Below are 27,272 nucleotides of genomic sequence, written 5' to 3'. Positions count from 1 at the left end.
TAGGAATGTGCATCATCCAAATTCAGTTTAGTTATTATCAGGGCTTTTTCCCCAGCCAGAGCTCACGGGAGCTCAGTTCCAGGCATATATATGTAACTAAACCATATTTAATAAAGTCACCACAGTCTCCGCTGTGCCTCCTCTGCAAAAGGAAACATGAACCCTGGGTGAGTGCCTGGAACCTGTGAATTCTCACCCTGCTTGCAGATTGGGGTGGCATGCAAAACAAAAGTATCTTCCCACACCTGACCAAGGGATCAAAGAAGGCATCTGGTCTGGCGAGAAGATCACTTTATTTCAGGCCTGTTCCTCCACAGGCCTCCTCCTACTATGTCCTAGATTACTCTCAACTATATGAACCTTCCTTCTGTAGGCCTCCTCTTCTAGGATGCCTGGCTTCTGTGCTATTGGTCTCAGCAAGTTTAAGTCCAGTTTAATGTCTTCCTGTGGAGTTTTGGGGCTGAGTAGACATGGCTGTTCCCTTTGGCCCCACGCTAATGGAGTTCAGAGGAACAGCCTCAAGAGAGCCTTTGCCAGGGGAGTAAGAGAAAAGCCTCCTTTTATTGGCACACAGGAATGCCCCCCCCATAGAGGGCTAGCTAATTTAGCCTGTTTCTCTGCTCCTTTGGAAGTGTTTTAATGATTGGGCACCTCCTTCTACAGCCTTGAATCAGTGTACATCTTGACAGCTTGTTATCTATTATTGCCTGATGCTGCCACCTACTGATTGTAGCTGCCTTGTCTCCACTTCCCACAGGGAAGAAAAGGCGGGGCGGGGGGGGAACTAGTGTGTTAGGAAGAACAAATGCAGTTGTACCTCGGGTTAAGTACTTAATTCGTTCCAGAGGTCCATTCTTAACCTGAAACTGTTCTTAACCTGAAGCACCACTTTAGCTAATGGGGGCCTCCCGCTGCTGCCGCGCCGCCAGAGCACGCTTTCTGTTCTCATCCTGAAGCAAAGTTCTTAACCTGAAGCACTATTTCTGGGTTGGCGGAGTCTGTAACCTGAAGCGTATGTAACCTGAAGCGTATGTAACCTGAAGCGTATGTAACCCAAGGTACCACTGTACTGAGATTCAGAGAAAGATTCCAAAAACACAGCTTCCAGAGTGTGCTATGGATGTAGCACTTGTGTTCTTCAGCTCTTCTTCAGTTACAAGGTCACAACTGTGCTTTGAAAAAACAGGCTCTCACATCCTACCAACCTCAACCCATGTAAAGCACAGCTATTCGCCACAAGCAGCCCCTGCGTGTACTGGACTGAGTACAGTCCTGGCAATGGAAAAGCAGAACATACAGCATAAGATCAGGGTTAGGGTTAGCATTCAATTGTCAGCATTCAAGCCTCTGGGAAGCTTACAAGCATGGAATATTTGTGACAGCTTTTCATGCCTGCAGCTCCAGGTGTTCAGAGGCAGGGCCAGTTCTTGGGAAAGGTGCACACCTTGGGCACCCTTCCTGAATGAATCCACCTTCTCTAGCTCCAACCCATTCATCTTCCTAGTTTGCCCGCTCTACAGGTTTCGGGTTCAGTTCCAGGAGACACAACTGAATAATGCCTTGCTTCCGTTTGAGATGGGATGAAGAATGACCGAGGGATGCTTGAAAGCATATTCTCTAACCCAGCGTCTGTGTCAATGAGCGCTGGGTCCAGGGTCAAATCTTGACTGATGACATGCCTGCATATATCAATTCCCTGCCAACCATGCGCAGCTGCCACATGCAGACTGAATGCTGCACACGTTGGCAAATGGTCAAAACACAAATGTCAGCACTGGCAGAACCACAGCATGCAACCTGCTGGCTATGAGCAGGGCCTCATTCTGGGAGATGGCCCTCAGTGGTCTCCTTTGCTGATTCAGGCTCTCATCTAAGAGAGGGAGAGAAACCTGTGCAGCCAGCCCACAAGCCCCTTCTTATATTGTGCAATTGAAGAAGCCACCCTTTACTTTTAAAAGCGGAAGGTGAGCAAAGGAGGACCATCTTGAAAAATCCTGGTTCAGGGGGAGGTGGGAAGAAAAAAAGGGATTAGTGATCCAACATGTGAAGATTAACTTTGCTTCAAAGTTTTGATTACAGTGGTACCTCAGGTTACATACGCTTCATGTTACAGACTCCGCTAACCCAGAAATAGTGCTTCAGGTTAAGAACTTTGCTTCAGGATAAGAACAGAAAGCGTGCTCCGGCAGCGCGGCAGCAGCAGGAGGCCCCATTAGCTAAAGTGGTGCTTCAGGTTAAGAACAGTTTCAGGTTAAGAACGGACCTCCAGAACGAATTAAGTGCTTAACCCGAGGTACCACTGTATTATCATTTGTGTATGAGCCACATTCCAAATCAAGGATTCAGCCTTACTCCAACAACCATGATCACTTCTGTGTGGAAGATGGCATTTGACACCATACTTTGCAGAGCACTGTGTATGCCAAACAAGCCCTCATGCACACCCCTTGGTTTTTATGCGTCTTCTCTGCTGCCGGGCTTGTGGTGCTAGAGGAAGACAAGGCAGCCGCAGCCAGTCCCTTTGCCCAGATCCCACTTGACAAGGATTTAGAACCAAGATCATCTGCCCAGGAAGTTAGACAGCCTAGAAGTGTCCCAGTTTGGGAAGTCATGCTCTACAAAGGTCTGCCGTTCTTCGCATAGAGTTTCCTTGCAATTCCAAAAGGCACTTGTGTTTGATGCTACTGGCATTTGGCACCACCCCAGTGCTGAAGTGTGGTTCCCACAGAACACAAGGGCAGGAGAAGAGTGCCTGATCCCTGCCTCCCTCTCCCTTCCCAACACGACTTTGGAGGGGCCAATATGAACCCGTTCAGCAAATCCCGTCTGCAATCACCAAAACTGTCACTTTTTAAAACAACGTTAGCAACAACAGCAGCAGACCCAGGGGTCTTAAAGAGGAATAATAATAATAATTTTCTTCAGTGAATAAAAAGTCTTTTAGTTTAATAGTGCTCTGTATAATAATAATAATAATATTCACAAGAAAAAGGAGATATAAATTATGCCACTATTCTGCGTAGATGTTGTTAAACTGGGCCTGTTACCAGATATGAAGAGATAAAAGTGTCCATGAAAATAGGTTGAAGTGAAATAGGGTTTCACACATTCTCCTTGAAATGAAACAGGAATTTCTGGTGGGTGCTATTCTGCTGCCATCCCTAACGCTATCTTTTAAAAAAACAAAAAACACAGGAAGTCCTTCAGAAAACCAAAACCCTGATAATGTTTTGTCTGACACAGTAAGAAGCTAAATGCGTATGTATTCCTAAAACCCTTCACAGCTCCAGTACAACACTCAGGAAGGAAGGACACGGCTGACATTTACACGATTTGGGTCATGTGAGGGGTGGGGAAAGGCCGGGACACATTGAAACCAGAGGAAACCCCGTATCTCACTCCTTCCGCTCCAGTCTTTACTGTCAAAAGGGTCAGCAGGTGCAGGGAAATATTCACCACAAAGTGCTCACAGCAGCAACGCACAGGGTACGCAAGAGGCTTGACGCCTTCAAGGGATCTGGAAGACGTTGAGTTTGCTGGTGTTTTTGAGAGTCTGTCGCCGGTTGCAGAACCAGACCCGGACTACCTCCCGGTCGTAGTTGAGCTCCTTAGCGATCTCCGTAATCTCCTGGCCCGTGGGCAGGGCGTTCTTCTCAAAGTAGGCGTTGAGGGCCTCGATGGCCTGCGGCGTGAAAGACGTGCGGCGCTTGCGCTTCTTGGACGGCTCGCCGCCCACAAACTCCATCAGGTTCTGCTGGCCCTCCTGGTTCCGCAGCTCGGCCTCGCTCAGCCACTTCTCCAGCACGGGCTTCAGCTTCTGGGCGCTCTTGGGAGTGATGTCCAACTTTTCGAACCTGAAAAGCCAGCAAAGGACCATTGAGGAGCACTGAGAGTTCCTACGGAAACCTGAACTAAAGGTTAGCAAGATGCTAAAGGTCCCATCTTGAGTCCCTCTGGTGTCTCAATAGTAGGGCTGGGAATGTCCCCTGCCTGAAAACTTGCAGAGCTGCTGCCAGTCAGTGTAAAGGTAAAGGGACCCCTGACCATTAGGTCCAGTCGTGGCCGACTCTGGGGTTGCGGCGCTCATCTCGCTTTATTGGCCGAGGGAGCCAGCGTACAGCTTCCAGGTCATGTGGCCAGCATGACTAAGCCGCTTCTGGCAAACCAGAGCAGCACACGGAAACACTGTTTACCTTCCCGCTGGAGCGATACCTATTTATCTACTTGCACTTTGACGTGCTTTCGAACTGCTAGGAGCAGGGACCAAGCAACGGGAGCTCACTCCGTGGCGGGGATTCGAACCACCGACCTTCTGATCAGCAAGTCCTAGGCTCTGTGGTTTAACCCACAGCGCCACCCGCATCCCTGCCAGTCCGTGTAGACAGTACTGAGTTTGGTGGGCCAAATGGTCTGACTCAGTAGAAGGCAGCTTCCTATGTACCTGGCTAGACTGCTCTTCCCCTCCATTATGGGGCACCAACCCATTAGCCCAGAGCAGAACTCAAAATGGGAATATTTTGTTAAAATATTTTGTTATCGTCATCTGATGGTCTGACAAGGTTGCCAATACCATTTGGGGACTTCCCATCAAGATGGTTCCAAGTTGGGTGTGCTCAGCTGAGTTCCATAGGCTATTTTTTAGTGGTTTGACTGGGGTTGCTTGTTGGTTTCTTGGTTTCTCTTTTATTAGGGGTAAGGCCCTTTTATGTGCCCCCTCAACCCCCAGGAGCCAGCATTGTAAATCAGTTTTAAGGGAGCCTTGCAGCAACCCCCACCGCGGCATCCTTGGTAGTTACCTACAGGCTTATAAAACTCATTTTAAGGACTTTTAACATTTCTTAACCTATTCAATCTTTATAAACTTTAACCTTTCAACTCCCCAAATCCTTTAAAATATTCTTAAATACTTTTCAGGTTTATACATTTCATTAGTTTTACAATCAATTTAACTTTTCAAAGTTAGACTTCCTTTCCCCTCTTTCTGCAGTTCCTTAATTTTTTAAATATCTTCTGCATATCCAAATTAATTTAATTTGCTCATCTACTTTAAATATATACTCTTATGAAACTGCAGGTTACTACAATAATCCTGCTAATTATTTTGTTTGCAATTTATCTGTAAATATTCAATAAACCAGTATAAATAACGTATAAATGAAAACTCTTTTTCTTAAATACTTTCAAATACAGTGGTACCTTGGTTCTCAAACGCCTTGGTACTTAAACAACCTGGAACCCAAACACTGCAAACCCAGAAGTAAGTGTGTGAAGTTTTTCCGGAAGCTGAGTGTGCTCCGATTTGAATGCCACACTTCCATTTTGAGTGTTACGCTGAGGTCTGTCTGTTTTTGCTATTTATTTTGCATTTTAGTTTTTGCGGCTTTTTTGTTTTGTTTTTGTGACTGTGTGGAACCCAGATCAGCTGCTGATTGATTGATTGATTGATTGATTGATTGTGTGTGTGACTGTAGTACATTTCATTTTATGCTTTCATTTTATGGATCAATGGTCTTGTTAGATAGTAACATTCATGTTAATTGCTGTTTTAGGGGTTGTTTTCAAAAGTCTGGAACGGATTAATCCATTTTGCATTAGTTTATATGGGAAAGCGCGCCTTGGGTTTGGAACGCTTTGGTTTTGGAAAGGACTTCCAGAACGGATTAAGTTTGAGAACCAAGGTACCACTGTACTTTTAAGGCTGGGGGAAGCCAATGAGGCTGGAAACAAAGGATGATTCAGCATTCTCAGTGTTCCTGGGGTGAATGCAAGACACATGGCCATCTGATGACTGGCCATTATTTGATGGGTTGCAAGCAGATTACCTTGAGATCCCACTGTTATATTTTAAGGGTGTATTCAAAGGGACTGGGAAATAGGCAGGTACACCATTTATTTCAAATGCCCAATACTGGATCCCATGACTGTGCGGCAACCACACAGACTCAGTGGAGATGTAATGGATGAAGGAGCCCTGGGGAACGGCAACACCCATCTCACCTGCATATAGCCGACTGGCTGTATGCGGGTCCTTCGGTAGCAGTCAACGCCTGCCCCACCTGCGTCTGCGTTAGACCCAGAGATAGGCGTCGGATCTTGAAGTTCTTGGCAAACTCTCTAATCTCCTCCAGGTTGATCCCGTCTTCGTCGCTTCCGCTGTTTGGAGGCTGAGGCTCTAAAGGGAGTGAAGAAGTAAAAAAGAAAAAAGGACCAGTAAGGAGATGCAATTTATGCCCCTGTCACGGTACATGGGGGAATCCTAACCCTATGCAGTTGCGGCTCCTGCAGCCAAGCACACAACAAATGCTGCAGTTGGTGGAAGAGTGGAACACACACACTTGGACACCTTACACCACAAAGCAGGAACCCAGGAGAAGAGCCTGAGAAGGGTGCTGCTGCTGCTGTGTTGCAGCACCTAAAAGCTAATGCTGACAACAGGCCTCTTCAGGCTAAGCAGCCTCTTCTTCAGGCTAAGAGAGTTGTGCAGGTGTCTTAATTTTTATTACATTCCTATCCCACCTTTCTTGCATCGTGGAACCCAAGGCAACATCCCTGTGGTCCCCAGGTGGACACTGACCAGACGCAGACTGGCCTAGCTTCAGCCTCGTGGCTTGCAATGCTTTCTCGCCACACAAATTGGGCACTGGACCGTGAACCACTTCCCATTACCAGCCACCCCTCCACCTGCCTCCAAAGCCAAAGGGACCGCAGAGATGCTTACTGGAAACCAGCTGGCTGACAGTCGGAGTCTCTGAGCAGGTGATGGGGACAGGAGCAGAAGCTAGCTTGGATGCAGGGGGTGGGCTTGCAATGACTATGGTTGGCTGTGGCAGAGTTGGGGCGGGTTGAATTGGCTGGACCTGGCAAGGCAGCAAAAGAGAGTGACGTTAAGAACGTGGTTTTTTATTATTATCAGAGACTGGGGGTTTTCATGAGCTGTGGGGCATGGCTTGATGAACAAACCTAATTAGCAAGGACTGTGTGCAGTCCTGGTGACTCAAGGAAGATCAAACACACAATCGGAATCATGCAAACGAATATGCCTGTTGTTTGCTAATTTTGCCCAATGCATACTGCTTGAGCAAAAGCTATATTCCTCCACCTGGAAGCCCTCTCCCCTCTGAGACAAATTAGAATGAAAGCAGATGTGATATAAACATATGTCACAGCAAGTATCTGATCTGCAGGATGAACCCTGCATCTTCTCACTACTGAAACGGCAGTCAGGCAAATCAAAACATCAACTCAGCCCTTCCTTCAGGTTTCCAGAGGTATAACCATCTTTCTTTTACTGTTCTGTCCTAGCGGTGTGGTTTTTTATTATTATTAAAAAAGAAACATTATTTAAAAACTGAAAATCTGTTCAAGGGACCTTGGGGTGGCGGTGGATATGTGCTTTTCAGTGACATCACAGGCAGCAGCCAATCAGTGCCATGCACATCTGCCTTCAGCTGCAAAACTAGTAGAGTCTGTTTTTCCAGAGCTTGGTCTTGCGAAGAAAAGGCACACTCAGTTCGAATGCAGTGAGGGTGTTGCTAAAGTGACCCACTGGTTCTAAAAAAAGGCATGTCTGTCTTCAACCTCACTCAGGATGAGATTATGTGAACCTGCCTCATGCTCACACGTTGCATAAATGAATAACTGAAACAGCCAGTGATGGCTAACACCATTGACTGGCGTGTACATATGAGTCATCACAGATTGACACAAACATCTATTCGTAGTGCCTTGAAATTTGTACTGCCTCAGATGACACTTTACAATGGAGTCGTTTCATACATTTCAACCACCAAGCCAGCAAGGGTACAGGTCACCAGAATCTCCAGCATCATTATTTAATTACCCACACCATAACCTAGCCTCCCGAAAGGCTTTTTAACTCCTGTAAGTGGTTTTTAGGATCCAGTCCGATGTGTTCATTTCCTCCCGCCTTTATATGGGTGCCCCATGCATGCCTGCTTGCTATCCTTCTGCTGCAGTGGTTTCCCCTAAGAATCAGCTGTCCTTGCTAGCTGCAGCTCACCTCACTCTTTGCTGGAGTTTCTGGCGTGCTAGGTTTTCTAACAGCTGCCGCTGTCGCTGTCTGGATGGTGCTGCTAGCCAAGGTGGCAATGACCTGGCCTTGGGCATTCAAAAGCAGCTGTGGCGTCACTGCCTGCAGCTGTAGGTTCTGTGCCGGCAATGTAGCAGGGGCTGCGTTGGCTGTGGCAATTCCAGCTGGGTTCACCACCCACGGAAGAGTCCCAATGACCTGGAAGAGAGGAGAAGGAAAGATGCATTAGGGATGCAGAGTAAAGGTTCTCAAATCTTTCCCCCTCGCCTTTGCAGGGTTGAGGGACGGCAGGACAAAAGTGACAGTGCTATGAGAAACAAAAGGAGGGGGGGAAGAGTTTGCAGAATAGGGAGACTTTCAACTACTCATGGGCTGAGTCAAACTTGTGCATATTTACACATCATATTCCCCCTCCTATTGTGATGCTTTAAATGTGTGTTCACAGCCGAAAATAGTTCAGTGTGGTTTAAAACAGAGAATAAAAAGGTAAAGGTAAAGGACCCCTGACAGTTAAGTCCAGTCGTGAACGACTCTGGGGTTGCGGCGCTCATCTCGCTTTACTGGCTGAGGGAGCTGATGTTTGTCCGCAGACAGTTTTTCCGGGTCATGTGGCCAGCATGACTAAGCCACTTCTGGAGAAACCAGAGCAGCGCACGGAAACACCGCTTACCTTCCCGCCGGAGTGGTACCTATTTATATACTTGCACTGGCATGCTTTCAAACTGCTAGGCTGGCAGGAGCTGGGACCGAGCAATGGGAGCTCACCCCGTCACAAGGATTCCAACCGCCGACCTTCTGATCGGCAAGCCCAAGAGGCTCGGTGGTTTAGACCACAGCACCCCCCCCAAAAAAAGCAGAGAATACCAACAATTAAAACTCCACCCCAGCAGCCTTTTCACTTCTGCCAGTTTTTCACTGCTTGTAAGCTGCCTTGATCAAAGAATAGTGAAACTAAAAGTTACATAAACAAATAAAACATTTAAGAAAACACCGTATTTTTTTTAAAAAGGTCACTTAACACCCATTCTTGTGCCCCTTAGTAGTGCAAGAGGTCCAGGTCTACTGTGGCTTTGATTGGGTTCTGGAGTCAAATGGCACTTACTTGTCCCTGAGCATTGGTCAGGATCTGTCCAGTTATCCCTTGCACACTAGGAATGGTGTTTGCAATTACTGGTGTAGCAGCCAGGGAGCTGAGGAGCTGAGTTTGGGCTCCCAGAGAAGCCGCACTGATCTGCAGGAGAAAACAGAAGCCAAGGATTGAATTACTCTGCATTCTCATTCACAGTGAGACTTATCTCTCTGCCTCAGCTGCCTCCCCTCCTTTTTCAGTATTGTGTATGTGATGTCCCAGTCTAAGCAATCCATTATTATGAAGCCCTTATCAAGAATACTGCGCATTCATGAAGAGGTCTGTTTGTATTGCAATCAGCCCCTGGCCTGCTGGCTGACCAGAGTAGCTGCCCTATCCATTAGTAGCATTAGTAGTACTACCACACTGAAAGCACAAAACAACTTTAAAGTGTTGCTACACCACTATTTCCAATGTGCTTTGTTCAAGGGCAAAGATGTTTTCTGGGTGCTGAAGCAGCTAGTCATGCATTAAGTCACCCACTCTGAATTAAGACCAAAGACGGGTTGTGATGGGCAGTTTATGTCAGAGATGCTGACAGGCAGCTGGCTGGCCACTGTGAGACCAGGACGCTGGTCTAGGTGGGTCAGTCTTTATTATCGACATGGATTCATGGGTTGATTCCAAGGATGGCTTTGCACTAATGCAGGGGTCGGCAAGGTTTATCTTGCCTTGGCCGGATTGGTCCTGCAGAGATCCCTCTGTGGGTCAGATTGCACGTGAGTGCACCCACGATTTTCAGTGTCTGCAAGTGTGCAGATGCGATTTCCAGCATCTGCGTCGACGCGATTTCCGGTGCTGCGGAAGCAAGTCCCTGCGCTGGTTTAGTACAGTGCGTGAGTGGGCAGCTCAGTTCGGTGGCGGCTCGTGGGCCTTAGGTTGCTGACCCCTGCACTAGTGGAAAGTGCCTGTCCCGGCACAGTAGTGCAACCAGTTTTCACCAATCCCCACCCTCCTCCACTGAAGCCCTCTGTACTACAACTCACACTGTTCCAGTGGCTCCCCCAAGACCCAGAAGCAACTCTGGATGCTGCAGCAACTTGCACGAGAGTGTTTTCTGCTAACACAAAGCCTTTATTGATTGATTGATTGATTGATTGATTGATTGATTGTATACCACCCTATACCCGTAGATCTCAGGATGGTTCACAACATAGAATCATAATATAAAAAACCATTGGATACAATCCCATGGTATTTGTTCAGTATGTAAAGGAACCCCCCCCCCCAAAGTCGCTGCTCGCATTTACAATGGAAGCATATAATGAAAGAACTTCCTCTCTGTCAACATCAGAAGACAGGTAGCCTTAGCGCCAAACTACACTTGACCTCTCCCCGCTCCTTGCAGACCTCAGAGGAGATCAGAAGGATCTGTGGGCCCATTGACAACTTGTCCCTCCTGCCCCCATCCCCAATCTTCTGAGCTAGCTCTTCCGCGATGCTTTCAGCTCCTTACTATTCCAGGGTTAAAGGCAAATCCTGCTGGCTGAACTGTGATCTGGGTTGGCGTTTCCAAGGGCTTGGCGACAGGTGGTGTGGATGCTGCGGCCGGCTGCGGCAAAATGGCTGGCTGAGCCTGAGGCTGGAACACAGTCTGTGTTTGGGCTGGTGGCCGCGGCTGGACTGTTTGCTGCGCCTGGAGAGGCTGGGCTGGCTGCAAAGGGGCTTGTATTGCCGTGTTCAGCACTGCGGCAGCTGTGGGAGCAAGACAAGAACACTCAATATCGTCGCTATGCTTTGCCATTCTTTCTCCTGCCCTGTAAATCAAAACGGTCACATTGCTAGTTGCTTCAATCCGTGAAGTTACACCTCTATGTCTAAGGCCACGATCCTATACACACTTACCTGGAAGTAAGTCCCATTGAACACAGTGGGCTTACTTTTGAGTACGCACGTATAGGATTGTGCTGTAAAGCAGGCAAGCAAGCTGTAAAGTTAAAGGAAAGAGCAGGTGTTTTATATCCAGACTGTTACTGCTGCAGCTGCACAGGATTGAGATAAAAGATGCGATAGCATCTTTTATTATATCTAAATTAAGAATATGAAAGTTTGTGTGTTACACAGAAATCTGTATCACTGAATCTTCCTTGCTCTCCCCTACTGCAAGATAAAGCCAGGGCTTTCTGGAAGCTCCACAGCTGCTGTAGCAGCTGTCACAATCGATAGCTTCTACAGCCACCAAGAGGCTTCAGATCACAGGCTCCTGTGTGAACGGCCCATCGGTGACAAGATGTGCCTGCAGAAGTAATATTGCCTTGACCATATTTTCCTCATTAAGCGTCCCTGCCTTAGTACCCTCTCCTCATTAATTGTTATTCTCATACATACAACTTGGGACCAGGGTATCTAAAAGACCACCTTGGCCGTTTATCTGTGCAGGCAATTGCACTCATCAGATGGGGCGCTGCTGAGAGCACCATGTGTCCAGAGGTACACCTAGCCTGTACTAGAAACCAGGCTTTTAGTGTTGCAGCTTCAGCTCTCTGGAATCAATTACCAGCCAAAGTGAGACAGGGACCCAGCATCATGATGTTTAGGTGCTCACTGGAGAGGTTTTTGTTTAAGAAGGCTTTCAGAATAAATTGCGTTATTGATCTTATAATTTTCTAAAACAGTTGTATTGTTTTTAGTACCCGTGTTTGTGTGTTTTATCCAGTTTTTACCTTGTACGCCATTCGGATGGCTTTTTAAAAATAATAATTTTTATTAGCTTTCAATTACAAGAAACCAAAATAAGCCTCATTTTATCCATATCAAATCACAATACCAAATCAAATATTAATCAACTTTCCAAATGTATAATTTTGGTGGCCCCCTATGTGCTAGAATTACAGGTTTGATCATTTCTTTTCATTCTGCCCATTTTGATGGCTTTAAGCTATGAAGCAGTCTGTAAATTGGTTAAATAAATAGACAAAACCACTGACTGTAACAACAGCCTCTCTTAAATGACATTGGGGGGTTGGGAGACAAGCATGGAATCAGCTGCTCTGAAACTGACTAGACACACTGCACTGTAATCTACTGAACATGCTCACGGACTGCTACTGAATTTGCTGCGTACCTGGCCAGGGGCCGCTTTGATTGAGGCCTCAGCTTCCATGAGGGATCCCTCATTCATTTCAGAAGAGGTAACAGATATGAAAATGTTATCTAGTTTGCTCAACTAAAACTAGCAGATGAACTCATCAGCGGGATGCTCCAGAGTGTAGATCAGAGCAATGGTCACTAATATACAGTAAAAAAAGCACTAGCCCATACACTGCAACTCCCATCAGCCCCTACCAGTATAGCTAATGGGAAAGGATGATGGGAGCTGTAGTCAACTGACATCTGGAAGGGCATGACTTTGGTTGCCCCTGCTGCAAAACATGCTTCACGCCCTTCCTTCTAAGATAATGGAAATGGAAATATTGCCAATGGCTCTTTTTAAGCTACCCCCCTTCCACATTGTGTTCTTTTAAATTAACCCCCTGCTCCTCCACCTTCTGTTTACTCTTAAAGCAATACTGCGTTCCCTAAAGAACGCAAAGTATTTCTGGGCCTCCGCAGAGCAAGGGGGCTTCTGGTTCTGAACAAGCACTGAATGGTCACTGTCACAAGGAGAGACCTTCTAAGAAGCTGTTGTTACCTTGCAAATTGGCTATAGGTGATTTGAAAATTCCCCCAGTAGTAGAGGCAGCCGTCAGTCCTGGGAGGGCAGCAACCGTTGCTGCAGGAAATGTCCACACAGCCAGCCCCTGCTGACTTGCCACTTGACCTGCAATACTGATGGGGATAAGAAGAGGTTGAGTAACTGCCCCTGCTGGAACCATAACGCCTGTCACAACTGTTGCTAAGTTTTCCTGAGTCAAGACCTGCAAAAGTAAACAAGATTTAAAAAAGAAAAGGGAAAAAAGAAATCAACGCCACTGCAGACAGCATCAGCGCAGCAGCAGCAGCCACGTTAGCAAGCCCACAGGAGGCCCAGCCCAGCCAGGAGACGCCTGCCTGAGTTGTGCTGTGTGCGGCTTTGTGCCCCGTGCCAGCAGCTGGGCAGACCCAGCTCTGTGGCACTCAGGTGGGGGCTGGTTGCAAAGTCAACGTTCAAGCGAGATGGGGACATTTTCACAGCCCTGACAAATTGCTCTAGGCTGCATCTTTTATTGGCTCCCCTGCCCTCCCCACACCCACCCAAAGCACAATGCCTTGTAGCAAATCACAGTAAAGCGCAGCCATTTTAAGGGTGCGTTGGCACCAATTATTTCTCCCGGGATATGTCCTGGGGAAAGTTGCCACTGTTGTACCACATCCTTGGCGGAGTCACTGAATGCTGCTCCACCTGTAGGTGTGACAGTTCTTCCTTAAGAGAACACTCCCTGCAATGTTCCACAAGGAAATATTCACTGCAAGCAATATTGGATTTGCTCCCCATGAAGCTCTGTAGCAGATCTTGGGATCTGCTATCTACAGATCTACTTAGCTGCAGACTGAGGCACTGTTAGCGAGTGGTTCCCTAGACCGGCTGGCTGGAAAATTGCCTGCTCTTGATAAAGTTATACCTTGGGGGTACTTCTGGGGCCATGGCTGTTGCTTAAGGCTCAGGTGGCCTCAGTGGTGTGGAGTGCCGTCTATCAACTTTGGCTGGTGGCCCATCTGTGCTCTTATCTGGACAGGGGTAGCCTGACTACTGTCGTCTATGCTCTGGTAACCTCTAGGCTAGATTACTGCAGTATGTTTTATGTGGGTCTGCCTTTGAAGACAGTTCGGGAACTTCAGCGGGTGCACAATTCAGCGGCCAGGTTGCTCTCAGGGGCAAAATGGTTTAAGCATATAATGCTTAATGGCCTGACTGCACTGGCTGCCAGTTAGTTTGCAGGCCCAATTCAGTATGCTGGTTTTGACCTATAAAGCCTTGAGGGGCTGGGGATCACAATACCTCAAGGAACATCTCTCTGCATACAAGCCGCCTCAGGCCCTGCGATCATAATCTGAAGCCCTTCTTTGTGTGCATCCTCCGCAAGAGGTCCAGAGGGCAGAAACACAAGAACGGGCCTTTTCTGTGGTGGCTCCCTGCTTGTGGAATGCTGTCTCCAGGGAGGATTGCCTAGCACCTTTGCTATGTATCTTTGGGTTCCAGGCAAAGACATTCCTCTTCTCCCAGGCCTTTGGCGAATTAAACAATCTATGGCCTTTTAAAAGGGGCGGGTGGGGTTTACTTTTTGTTACTACGGTAGGTATTTTTGTGATTTCATATTGTAAACTGCCCTGTGATCCTCGGATGAATGGCAATGTAGAAATTTAATAAAGATAAATAAATAAATCTAATCGCTTTAAGTACTCCGGCTTGCTGCTTTAAGGTAAAGGTAAAGGGAACCCTGACCATTAGGTCCAGTCGTGGCCGACTCTGGGGTTGCGGCGCTCATCTCGCTTTATTGGTCGAGGGAGCCAGCGTATAGCTTCCGGGTCATGTGGCCAGCATGACTAAGCCGCTTCTGGTGAACCAGAGCAGCGCATGGAAACGCTGTTTACCTTCCCGCCAGAAGGTACCTTCCCTCCCTTACCTATTTATCTACTTGCACTATGACGTGCTTTCAAACTGCTAGGTTGGCAGGAGCAGGGACTGAGCAACGGGAGCTCACCCCATTGCAGGGATTCGAACCACCAACCTTCTGATCAGCAAGCCCTAGGCTCTGTGGTTTAACCCACAGCGCTACCCACTGCAAACAGCACTGCAGAGGGTTCAGAAGAGAAGAGGAGCAAGGAAGGAGAGCTCCTCTGTACTCATCTTAGAAAAGAGCTGGGTGGTGTAAGCACACCTGAATACAAAGCCTCCTGCCTAGAAAAGCATCTCAGTCTCAGATACCTCTGCCTCAGTCTTTTGCCTCTCTGTGGACATTGCAGCATCCACAAAATGTGCAGCGGCTGGGAACTCTTGCTCTAAGTGGCAAATGCCCAGAGCAGAGAAGAAGATGATTGAGCACTGAATCTCTCCTGCTGACATCAGCACTAAAGGCCTTTCCACACAATCAAATGAAGCACGATTCAATTGCATTTTATGAAGTAGGTGATAGCTCCCCAAGTCCCAATGCAAATAAGTATGATATCTCATTCCAATATAGTAGATGGAAGGACTGCATTGCCTTGTCTTGCTGCATGTGTGCGCGATGGAGGACAAAAGATTAAAAAAAGCGGAAGACCAGTTTTATCCTTTTATAAATGGCCCAAGGTATTTTGAATTTTTCAATTATTTTTCAAGGATATTTTCCTTTTCCTTCAAGAGGCCGTAATAAGTGGGGAAAAGGAAATCTACTTTCCCCTGAAAAAAAATGTTTAAAACTTTAAATGCATATGACTATTGAGAATAAAACTAGTATTATCGTATTTTATTTTTAAAAAACAAATAAATAAATTCTGGTTTGCTACAAACTCTTGTTTGCAAACTGTGAGGTACATAAGGACCCAAGACCCATAGGGACCTGTTCGAAATATAATAACAACAACAATATAGATAATTTAAAACCAACAATTTAAATTTCAAAAAATGGCCCAGGGAAAAGTGGCTTGTAGGCTTGAGGGCATGTTTTGCATTGAATAATGAAGGAGTGGACAACTACCAGGAGGAATTAGATTTTTCTAAAATAAATAGACGTTTACAAAACGACGTGTGCCAGAGCGGTGGTGCTGGTGCTGGAGGGAATTGCGTCACTAATAATAGCACAGAATGCCTAACAGCTGACTCTTGCACAACTCCATTCCTCCACCCCACTCCCTGGTAATACTGCAGATTAAATGCTGGGAAAATGTGATATGCCCACAACAAAAAATGCAACCTTGGAGGAGGACTGTGTGCATCAAATTCAGTAACAAATGCTCATTGATTCAATAAAAAAAAGCTGATTGTGTGGAAAGGCCTCTCAGCATCGCCTTAGTTTTCTCAGGCTTGGAGATGGTTAGCCCCTATGATGATTATGGTGGGGGGCTGGGGGCGAGAACAATTTCTTCACAAAAATTGTTGCTCCATATAAGCTTGCAGTGAACAAAATGCCTATGTGCTTTGGAATCCAGGTTTTCCAGGACAAGGAAGAGATTCCCCTTAACAGCGATAAGTTCTTTACTGTGTAAGGCCCTGAACAGACCCACGGCCCAGAGTTGCATTGCATATGCCCCACAGCGCTTCGCACAAGCTAAGAAACAGATCCCTGCCAGTAAACACTGGAAGAGTGCATTTGATTTCTACAAAGTCTGGCCAGATGGAACACTTTGAAAACAGGAACCCATTCGAGAGCATCAAAGCCCCATAGGACAGAATGTGGCATTCTTGATCCCAGAACACCTGGGGCCCAGAGTGCTCAATGCACACCAAATGCCAACTTCACAGACAGTTTTGGAATTCTGTTCTACAACCCCCCAAGCCAAGGGACTTCTGGCAACTCAGCTTCGATGTGTCCACACCTGGCTCTTCCAAGGCACAGGTGGAAACTCCCACACTGTTGCAGAAATTGAAATGCACCATTTCCTCTGTTCAGTGGCCAATAGGCTTCTTCCTCCCGCGTGCCCGACAAAAGAGCTGTAAGGTAAGTTACCTGCGGTGCAGCTTGCAGTGTGACGGGCGTTAGAGTTTGTGTTTGCTGGCTTGTCACTTGGCTGAAGGGGACGATTCCTGGGATAGGTGCAGGGGTTATTTCAGGTAATGCCTTTACTTCACCTGGAGACAAGAGGAAACAGTTCGTTTTGTTTACCCGTTCGGGTGATACCCACAGAATGCTGGGCTAAGTGGAGATGGAGGTAGCACTCGTGAGCATGGCATGAAACCGCCCTTTATAGAAGGAAGAGCCATTCAGGGAAGGAACTTGGAAATAGGATAATGGCAGGCAGAGAAGGGGGGGGGGCATAGCCCACGTGCCTCTAATTCCAATTGTCCTTTAAAGTGCATGTGGCCAAAATGTAAACGTGGGCAACACCAAAGCGTAAAAATGGGTGTTGTCATTTTTTTTCTGGAAGTGGGAAAACTATAGCATGGGGCCTGCAGATCTCGTCAGTTAAAAGAAAAAGAAAAAACACATTTTTTAAAAAAAAATAGACAAATTTGGGAGGGGGAGGGCTTGAGCAGAAGCCACAAAGACCTTTTGGCATCACAGTGGGGTATCAATGGGGCAGTCAATTAAAAAAGTAAACCATAAGTTGATTTAAAATGTTTGGAGGACTGTAGATTTTTGGGGGCATTGTAGTAAGGGATCATATTTAAAATGTTCTGTACTTCTTCTTCTTCTTTAATTTGGGGGCACCTGCTTTACACGCAAAGGACAAATGATTAGAGAATTTGCAAAGTGACTCATTTTTCTTAATGATAGTTATTTGAGTCAAACCTGTGCTAACTGTACGGTGATTGTGGTACCCATCAGAAGAACCATGCTAACACTGCCAACATACCAGGTGAGGGCCCCATTTAAGCAGGAAGCCCAGTTGCAGGGAACAGCGGGTGGATAGGTCCACCCACTTAAATCAGGCCCCCAACAAAGGAATAGCAGGCACCTTAGGCCTCTTAGGTGAAGAATCTGGGTAGAATTGTTCTAACAAGAAACTCAGGAGGAAACAAATTACGGTACCTTCCACTTTTGCTTAGATAGCCTGCAGGGGTCCACTGCTGTTCTCCAGTCTGAACAATGCACTGCCTAGAGAAAGCACTTGGTCCTCCATGTCTTCCAGACTATCCCTATTACCCAGATGCCTTCTGCATTTGCCCACTTGTCTGTTCCTGGCTTTGGCACCTTGCCCAGCCCACACACTTTGCAACCACTTGCTTCTATCCATCTCTGCTGCCTGAACCCTCCACTCCCACATGGTGGGCCAAGGCCTAGAGGTGGACCAACTGGCAACAGGCAGTGTGAAAGCTCACTGGCAAGAGATTTCGGCTGGAGAAACTACTCATCCTTTGGCCTAACCTCTGGAAGCTGGGAGTTAATAGCTGGGTTTCCACTCCTCTCAAGTGCTCCTTGCTGGCAGAACGTCCCTCATGTTTTTACGTGCACCATGTTTCCTCACCAGTTAGGGAAGCATTGCTTATTATGATTACTTTCATTTGATAGTCATTTTACATTAAAAAGTCTCCAAGTGACTTAACATAATAGAATACAAGCTGGCAGGATGAAAAAGCAGATCATTTAAAACAGAGTACAATGCAAAATTGTTAGGGCGTGGGTGGCGCTGTGGGTTAAACCACAGAGCCTAGGTTGGCGGTTCAAATCCCCACGACGGGTGAGCTCCCGTTGCTTGGTCCCTGCTCCTGCCAACCTAGCAGTTCGAAAGCACGTCAAAGTACAAGTAGATAAATAGGTACCGCTCCGGTGGGAAGGTAAACAGTGTTTCCGTGCGCTGCTCTGCTTCACCAGAAGTGGCTTAGTCATGCTGGCCACGTGACCCGGAAGCTGTACGCCGGCTCCCTCGGCCAGTGAAGCGAGATGAGCACCACAACCCCAGAGTCGTTCACAACAGGACCTAATGGTCAGGGGTCCCTTTACCTTTACAATACAAAATTCCTAAAATGCTCACCCAGAAACATAATAAGGACAAGTCCTACCCCACCTCACTAAAAGATGAAATAGATACAAACTTAAGTACCAAAGGCCTTGACAAATTAAAAAATTGTCACCAATGGAAGCAAAAGCTGTCAAAAGACTCAATATGGAGTCCAAATGGCCAAAATACTGGGAAATTTTGGAGCAAGAGGGAGATAAATGGAAATTGCAGAGTTTTGAAAAATTAAAAGATAAAGTGCGAGACTGGCTTCATTATCATCAGATAATGGAGGCTTATAAACTAGACAAGAAAAATGGATTCCAGGTGGAAAAATTGAAATTAGAAACAGAATTTTTAGAACCTAAAACTAAGATTTTGTCAAAGATTGTGGTGGGATAATGAGCTGCTTGTGCGTTGAAACTCGATCCCTCAGAGCTCACTCAGTGTAGTGAAACTCTGCCTTGAGAGGAGCCCTTGGGCATGGCTCCCTCAGTCGCTGGTAGAATCTGACAGTGGGCGTTTGCGGAAGCGTTTCCAACATAAAAGCTGTTTCACAGACATGCGCCTCCTGGATTCCCTGCGTGACAGTTTCCGGCGGGGGGTGGGAGTTCTTAAGGGCTGTTCTGATACCTCCTCGCTGTTCCCACTGGAAGTATCCCAGAGCCTCCCCTCCGACTCCCTTTCCTTTGGAGCTCTCCCACTCCCCCTACTGGTTCCCTCTTCTGCTGAAGAAGAGGCTCTCCTATTCTCCTGAAGCCTTCTCACCACCTGTCCTTCCGATGGCAGTTCCCTGACATCCACCTCCCCCCCAGGGCCCCCTTCACCCCCTCCCGCCTCTTTTCTTACTGGCGGCGAGGACGGAAATCCCTGGAAGGAACTCCCCTCATCCTCCGAGGATTCAAACACTTCTAACCACTGCCTACCGCCTCTTTCCCCCTCTTCCTCTTCTTCGTCGGAATCTGTTTCCACCTCCACTTCCGACTCTGGGAACCCTTCAAATTCCCCTTCCTCATCTGTAGTCCCGAAGTGTTCCCTCCTAAACCTTGCCACTGGTTGTGGTTTACTTGGGAAACGCCGATGAAACGTTTCTATTAAAATCTCGTCTTTGACTTCCTCTGCCGGTACCCATGCGTTTTCTGACTCTTCCTCCCCCTCCCATTCTACCAAGTATTCCACCTGATTCCCCTTCCACCTGGAATCAATGATCCCTGCCACATCCATGTTGCGTTCTCTCTCTTCTATGACGGGTGTCCGGGTGACCTCCCTCTCATGTTCCCCCCACTCACACCCCTCTCTGTATGGCGACAGTAATGACCTGTGAAACACTGGATGCAATTTCATGTGACTGGGCAATCGGAGTTTGAATGCTACTGGGTTCACCTGCTGTATGACCTCAAAGGGTCCCAACCGTTTGGGTCTCAATTTCTTACACCCTCCCTTGAACGGCAGTCCTTGGGTGGATAGCCACACCCGGTTACCCACCCTTATAGTTTCGCCTTCCCTCCTATTTCTGTCAGCTTGCTTCTTATATTCTTCTTTGGCTTTCTCTAAGTTGAGTTGGAGCTGACGGTGGATCGCTTCCATCTCTTCAACAAAATTTTCCGCTGCAGGTACACTCCACCTTCCCCCGCCCTCTCCTGGAAACGCCCGAGGATGACACCCATAATTGGCTAGAAAGGGACTCATCCCTGTGGACACGTTCTCCGCGTTGTTGTAGGCAAATTCTGCCAGAGGTAACCAGTCCACCCAATCCGTTTCTCTGTCCTTTACATAACACCTCAGATATTGTTGCAAAACCCCGTTTGCCCTTTCTGCTTGCCCATTTGTTTCTGGGTGTCTGGCGGTGGAAAAACTTACCTCCACATGCAACATGCTCATTAGTTTCCTCCAGAACCTAGAAGTAAATTGTTTTCCTCTGTCGCTCAAAACCCTCAAGGGGGCGCCATGCAACCTAAAAATGTGCTCCACAAACAACCTTGCGGTTTCTTCCGCTGTCACTGCATGTGAACAAGCTATAAAGTGGCACATCTTAGTTAGTAGATCTACCACCACCATGACCGCGGTTTTCCCTTTGGATCTCGGTAGATCGGTCATGAAGTCTATGGATACCAACTCCCATGGCCTTTCTGGGGTGGGTAAGGGTTCTAATAACCCCGCTGGCGCCAACCTCTCTCCCTTTGCTCTTTGGCACCTGTCGCATCCCCTGACATACTCCCGCACGTCCTCCCGCACCTTGGGCCACCAAAACTCCCTGGTAACCAACCACATGGTTTTGTGCTGCCCGAAGTGCCCCGCCGTGGGGCTGTCATGCAACTGCTTAAGCACCCGCCCTCTTAGTTCCCCACCTGGTATGTAGAGCGCCCCTTTGTAATATAGTTTTCCGTTCTTTTCCTCAAACCCCCCTGCGTTCTCACCTGTCTCCCTGAGTTCCCTAAGTTTCTCTTGGGCATATTCATCGTTTTCAATACCCTCTACCAGTTCTCTTTGCCCCACCAATGCCGCCCCACAAACCCAGTGGTCCTCTGAGATGATATGTCTTTCTTCCGCCCCTCCTTCCCCCTCCAAGTACTCAGGTTTTCTGGAGAGAGCGTCCGCCCTGACATTCTCAGCCCCTGGCACGTAGCGAATCTCAAAATTGAACTTGGAGAACTCTTGCGCCCATCTTACTTGTCTCTGGTTCAACACTCGGGCTGTCCTCCAGTATTCTAGATTTTTGTGGTCTGTCCGCACTTGAACCTTGTGTTGCGCTCCAATCAACAGGTGTCTCCATCTCTTGAACGCTTCGTGGACAGCGAGTAATTCTCTGTCGTACACTGTATAATTCCTCTCAGACTTGTTCAATTTCCTCGAGAAGAAGGCACACGGCCTCCATTCCGACGTATTCGCTCCTGGCTGCAGAAGCACGGCCCCCACCGCTCTGTCAGACGCGTCGGTTTCCACCCTCATCGGCTGCTGCAGATCCACGTGTAAGAGTTGTTCTTCCGAAGCAAACGCCCTCTTTAAACTTTCGAAAGCTCGCTGCGCTTCTTCCGTCCAGACAAATTTCTTCTTACTGCTGAGACAATCCGTGATGGGGGCTGTTAAATGGGCGAAGTTCTTGATGAACTTCCGATAGAAGTTTCCGAACCCCAAAAACCTCTGCACATCTTTCTTAGTTTTCGGTGGCCTCCATTCCAGCACCGCTTGCACCTTGCTAGGATCCATGGCCAGCCCCTTGTCCGACAACCGGTACCCAAGGAATTCCACCTCCCTGGTGTGGAACTGACACTTCTCCAGTTTCACCCACAGCTGGTTTTCTTGCAGTTTGCTCAGTACTTCTCGCACATCTCGCACATGCTGCTCTTCATCCTCCGAGTACACCAGTACATCGTCCAAGAACGCAGCGCAGTTCTTGTACAGCAATGGTCCTAGTACGTGATTCATGAATGATTGAAATACTGCGGAACCCGCTTGGAGGCCGAAGGGCATAACGCAGTACTCAAATGCCCCCAAGGGGGTGAACATAGTGGTTTTCCACTCATCTCCCTTTCTCATACGTATCAGGTTATACGCCCCCCTCAGGTCCAGCTTGGTAAAAATCTTCCCTTTTCTCACCCGGGTCAGAATGTCATCGATTCTGGGCATAGGGAAGCTCACGGGTTCGGACACTGCGTTTAGGGCCCTGAAATCCACAATTAATCTCGGTTTGTCCGAGTTTTTTTTGTCTACAAAGAACACTGGACTACCCCCCACCGCTCGTGACTCCCTGATGAACCCACGCTTGAGGTTTTTGTCAATAAACTCCCTTAGCTCCTGCATTTCTCTGTCAGACATTGCATACACCTTGCCCACTGGCAATTGCGCCCCTGGAAGTAAGTTGATTTGGCAGTCAAAGGGTCTGTGCGGGGGTAGTTTATCTGCTTCCCTTTCGCTGAAGACGTCGGCAAAATCTGCATATTGTCGTGGTACCCTACCTTGTTCCATTGCTTCTATCTTTGCTAACGTGGCCTGAGTCCCTACTTGGCCCCCTCTTTCTGTGCAGTGTCCCATACAATGTGCTGACCCAAAGGAAACCACTCTCTGGTGCCATCCCACAAGCGGATCATGCAGCGCTAGCCAGCTCATCCCCAAAATGATGGGCGCTCCTCCCAACGTGGCTATATTAAACGCTATCCGTTCTGTGTGTCTTGCCACCCTCATTGTCATGGGGACAGTTTGCTGGTCTACTTCTCCCCCCAACAGCGCCCTCCCATCAATCGTGGTCACCTGCAGGGGATTTTTTAAAGGAATGGTTTGTATCTGATGGGCGGCTGCAAACTCCTTACTCATAAAGTTGCAGGAGCTGCCTGAGTCTAGTAACGCCTTCACTTTTAGTGGGTGTCCGTTTGCCAGCTCCAGCAATACCTCTATTACAAGAGCTGGTCTTGGGGGTTCTGGCGTGGGCACATTTACTGTTCCTTGGCCTGGCTGCTGTGCCCCGTCGGTGGCAGCCAGGCGTTGGCTTTTACTTGCTCCTTAGCTCCTTCTCCCTCCTCCCCAACAGCTCCCGCCATTCCTTGCCATTCCTTTCTTTGCGGACAAACTCTGGCAAAATGACCTGGCTGTTGGCAGAGAAAACATTTCTTGGCGCCTTTTCCCTCCTTCTTCCGCCCTTCACTGGGGTTTGAAATTGCGCGCGCGCGCGCTGTTCCGATTTCCATCGGCTCTGCTGGCAGAGAAGGCTGCTCTGGCATCTCTGGAATGCGGAAATCCCTCCAACGCTCCCCTTTCCCTTCCCGCTTCTCCAAGGCTCTGGCCTCCTGGCGTGAGCCTATGGCCAGCGCTGATTTAGTCAGAAGGTCCATAGACTCCGCCCTGGGCCCCCGGGAAAGTTCGTCTTTCACTGCCGAAGATAGTCCTTCTTCGAACAGCATTTGTATCGGTTCCGCTGACAAATCCCATCCTAATTTATGGATCAACATGGTGAACTCAGTCCAGTACTCACGGACAGATCGGTTCCCTTGTTTACACGCCATTAACTGCCTGCGCGCCACTCCCTGCTCAATCTCGCTGGAAAACATCAGATCCATGGCGCGAAAAAACTTCCTTGTGTCCCTTAGGGCTTCATTATTGGCTGCCATTAGTGGTCTCACCCAATCTCTGGCCGGGCCTTCGAGATGCCCAATCACAAAAGCAACCCTCGAATCCTCATCAGGAAAATCATCAAACTGCAGATTGAGGGCATATTGCATCTCAGTCCTGAAGGCTTGATAATTCCTGGGATCACCCCCAAACTTCTGCACCAGTCCTGGCACTTTCCTCGAGAGCTGGGCGGCTTTCCCCTTTTCTGCATCATGAGCCCTCCTCTCCTCCAACCTCGCCGTTTGCAGAGCTAACTGTACCTCCAACATCCTGTACCTTTCTTCCAGGCTAGGACCGGCTGCAGCTGCTCCCCCATCTCCGGCTCCGGCTGGGTTGCTCATGATGCCTCTCTTTGCACAAGCTGCTTTCAGGGACTGTCAGATTGCTGTGGTGGGATAATGAGCTGCTTGTGCGTTGAAACTCGATCCCTCAGAGCTCACTCAGTGTAGTGAAACTCTGCCTTGAGAGGAGCCCTTGGGCATGGCTCCCTCAGTCGCTGGTAGAATCTGACAGTGGGCGTTTGCGGAAGCGTTTCCAACATAAAAGCTGTTTCACAGACATGCGCCTCCTGGATTCCCTGCGTGACAGTTTCCGGCGGGGGGTGGGAGTTCTTAAGGGCTGTTCTGATACCTCCTCGCTGTTCCCACTGGAAGTATCCCAGAGCCTCCCCTCCGACTCCCTTTCCTTTGGAGCTCTCCCACTCCCCCTACTGGTTCCCTCTTCTGCTGAAGAAGAGGCTCTCCTATTCTCCTGAAGCCTTTTCACCACCTGTCCTTCCGATGGCAGTTCCCTGACAAAGATGTATAATTTGCTGCTGAAATGGAACACGCAGGATGAAACGGTAAAATCTGCAATGATTAAATGGGCACAGGATGTTGGACACAACATTATGTTTGCTGACTGGGAACAGTTGTGGACCACCGGTTTGAAGTTTACAGCATGTAATGCCTTAAGAGAGAATATAATGAAAATGATGTATAGGTGGTACATGACCCCAGTCAAGCTTGCAAAAATTTATCATTCGCCCGATAATAAATGTTGGAAATGCAAAGAAACTGAAGGCACATTCTTTCACCTTTGGTGGACGTGCCCAAGGATTAAGGCTTTTTGGGAAATGATCTATAATGAAATGAAAAAGGTATTTAAGTACACCTTCTTGAAGAAACCAGAGGCCTTTCTCCTGGGCATGGTTGGCCAATTGGTGCCAAAGAAGGATAGAACTTTTTTTATGTACGCAACAACAACAGCAAGAATACTCATCACAAAATACTGGAAGACACAAGATTTACCCACTCTGGAAGAATGGCAGATGAAGATGATTGACTATATGGGACTGGCAGAAATGACCGGCAGAATCCGAGACCAGGGAAAAGAGGCGGTGGAAGAAGACAGGAAGAAGTTTAAAGATTATTTGCAGAAATATTGTAAAATCAAGGAATGTTGAAATGATGTTGGACAGAAACTAAGTGGTTACCAGCTGTAATGCAAAGGATGAGCAATAAGTTAAATAAGTAATAATAAGTTATAATGAGGATTTGCTGAGTTAAGAATTTGAACTGGAATACAAAAGGGGGAGGTGAGAGGAGGTCTGAGAAATAAGTAATGGAAATTATATTTGTTTTCTTTTTTCTTTTTTCTTAATTGTGTATTCTTCTATTTTTGTTATCTTTTGTGTATTGCTTTTTTCTGTTGGTTTTTTTGTATTAAATTGGAAATTCTAATAAATATCTTTAAAAAAAAAAAAAGACAAATTAAAAAACGTGTTATTGTGCCTCATAAAAACTGACAAGACGTGTGCCAGACGTGTTTCCCTGGGGAAAACATTCCACAGATGGAGAGTTACCACCAAGAAGATCGATTCACTTGGGCCCTTGATTGAGGCACACAGAGAAGGGCCTCTGATGAAGATTTGTAGGGTCCTTAACTTTTTATAAAGTTGGACTTTTTCCTAATGCAGAATATACCACAAAAAGAAGACTAAGAGGCCTGTAGGTTGCCCCCTTGTTGACCCATTTAACCTACAATTTATTTTACGGCACGGCCTCTTGGGCAGCAGGGCGGACGGAAAGAATGAACGAACAAAGTGCCTCTTACCACCTGACTCTCCCGATTCCTTTGCTGGGTTTTGCTCTACCCCTTCCCTTCCCATTTCACTGGGCTCTGGAGGGCAGCTCACAGGAGCCTCTTCTCTGGTTGCTGCTGCAGTTTTCAGAGTTTTCCCTTCGTTCTCCACAGGTATTGGAGCATCCACGCCCACCTCCAGCACCCGAATGGTCTCATGACCCGACATCACAATCACCTGAAAAGAGACAACAAAGGATAACCTTTTCTAAGGCTCCGCTGGGGCAGCGGCAGCTCCTCTCCCCCGCCACTCCAGCACCCCTTTGACAAAGCGGTACCTACAGGACTGCCTCTCCTGGTATGCCCCACAGAGGAACTTACGGTCTTCAAACACAAACATCTTGAAGGTCCCAGGCCACAGAGAGGTTAGGCTGGCCTCAACTAGAGCCAGGGCTTTTTCAGCTGTGGCTCCGATCTGGTGGAACGCTCTGTCACAAGAGACTAGGGCCCTGCGGGACTTGACATCTTTCCGCAGGGCCTGCAAGACAGAGCTGTTCCACCAGGCCTTTTGCCAAGGCACAGTCTGACCCCCTCCTTTGGTAATTCTTCACAGAACTCTAGCCCAATGGTTGCCATCAATTTGATTCGAATTAATTTTATAATGAATGATTTTATAATGTACTATTTTATTGTTGTCTGCGAGAGGCACATACCTGCTCATTCACTGTCAACGAGGCTTCATGTGGGGGCACGGTGTCGGTGTCCATGATTGGACGCTGGAAGGACTGGTGGCAGCCTTCGGCGGGTCACATACTGCAAAAGGAAGACATAAAGGTTATGGGAGCGTTCATTGGTCCAAGCCTGGGAGCCACACAGCATGCCGCCTTTTAATGACTCAGGCCATTGATTCACCTGATGAACAACATCTCTCCAGGGTCAGAGGCCTCTCCCAGCCCTACTGGGATTGAACCTGGGACCTTGTGAATGCCAAACAGATGAGCTACAGCCCTTTGCACAGCAGTATCTAGTTTAGCCTATTTTCTTCAAGGCTTAACCCACCCAAATCTCACTTTCACCAATTCTTCCTTTGACTCTACCCGACCCTAACCCAACCCTGCTATTTCTGGTTGAGTCCTTGGAGGGCAGCTCAAGGGGGTTTTGCTACCATGGGCATCTTTGCAGGAACTGGGAGCAAAAACCCCTTGAGCTGCCCACTAACATGTTCCCAAGCTGTGTTTGTCGAACAGCTTACGGGTTTCGTCATGAAAGGGAAGGTGATCCCGTGACAACGGCTCATTACCCCATAGGGGCCAAAGCAGGCAAAACAGATCATGTGAACTTATCTAAAGAAAGAAAGAAAGAAAGAAAGAAAGAAGAAGAAGAAGAAGAAGAAGAAGAAGAAGAAGAAGAAGATAATATCCACATTTCGTCTTA

At 47.7% G+C, this 27,272-nt stretch overlaps 1 protein-coding gene across 2 annotated transcripts in view; it reads right to left on the bottom strand.

The window, feature by feature from the left end:
* Window positions 1–2,915: 2,915 nt before the first annotated feature.
* The window catches only part of POU6F1 (POU class 6 homeobox 1), a 45,580-nt gene continuing 21,223 nt past the window's right edge, over window positions 2,916–27,272 (bottom strand). For both annotated transcript variants that reach the window (XM_079966718.1, XM_079966719.1), the window contains exons 2-11: window positions 26,552–26,651; window positions 25,872–26,076; window positions 16,745–16,866; window positions 12,811–13,036; window positions 10,636–10,874; window positions 9,153–9,281; window positions 8,021–8,248; window positions 6,719–6,857; window positions 5,998–6,172; window positions 2,916–3,854 (exon numbers count right to left, since the gene is read on the bottom strand). In XM_079966718.1, coding sequence (XP_079822844.1) covers window positions 3,509–3,854; window positions 5,998–6,172; window positions 6,719–6,857; window positions 8,021–8,248; window positions 9,153–9,281; window positions 10,636–10,874; window positions 12,811–13,036; window positions 16,745–16,866; window positions 25,872–26,076; window positions 26,552–26,605 — 1,863 coding nt within the window. In that variant the 5' untranslated portion in view covers window positions 26,606–26,651 and the 3' untranslated portion in view covers window positions 2,916–3,508. The remainder of the gene's footprint in view (window positions 3,855–5,997; window positions 6,173–6,718; window positions 6,858–8,020; window positions 8,249–9,152; window positions 9,282–10,635; window positions 10,875–12,810; window positions 13,037–16,744; window positions 16,867–25,871; window positions 26,077–26,551; window positions 26,652–27,272) is intronic.

This window comes from Podarcis cretensis (genome assembly GCF_951804945.1).
Source record: "Podarcis cretensis genome assembly, chromosome: 2".
In the NCBI taxonomy this organism is placed as follows: Eukaryota; Metazoa; Chordata; class Lepidosauria; order Squamata; family Lacertidae; genus Podarcis; species Podarcis cretensis.
The sequence above is the reverse complement of the archived record's forward strand: the minus strand, read 5'-3'. Positions and strand labels throughout refer to the sequence as shown.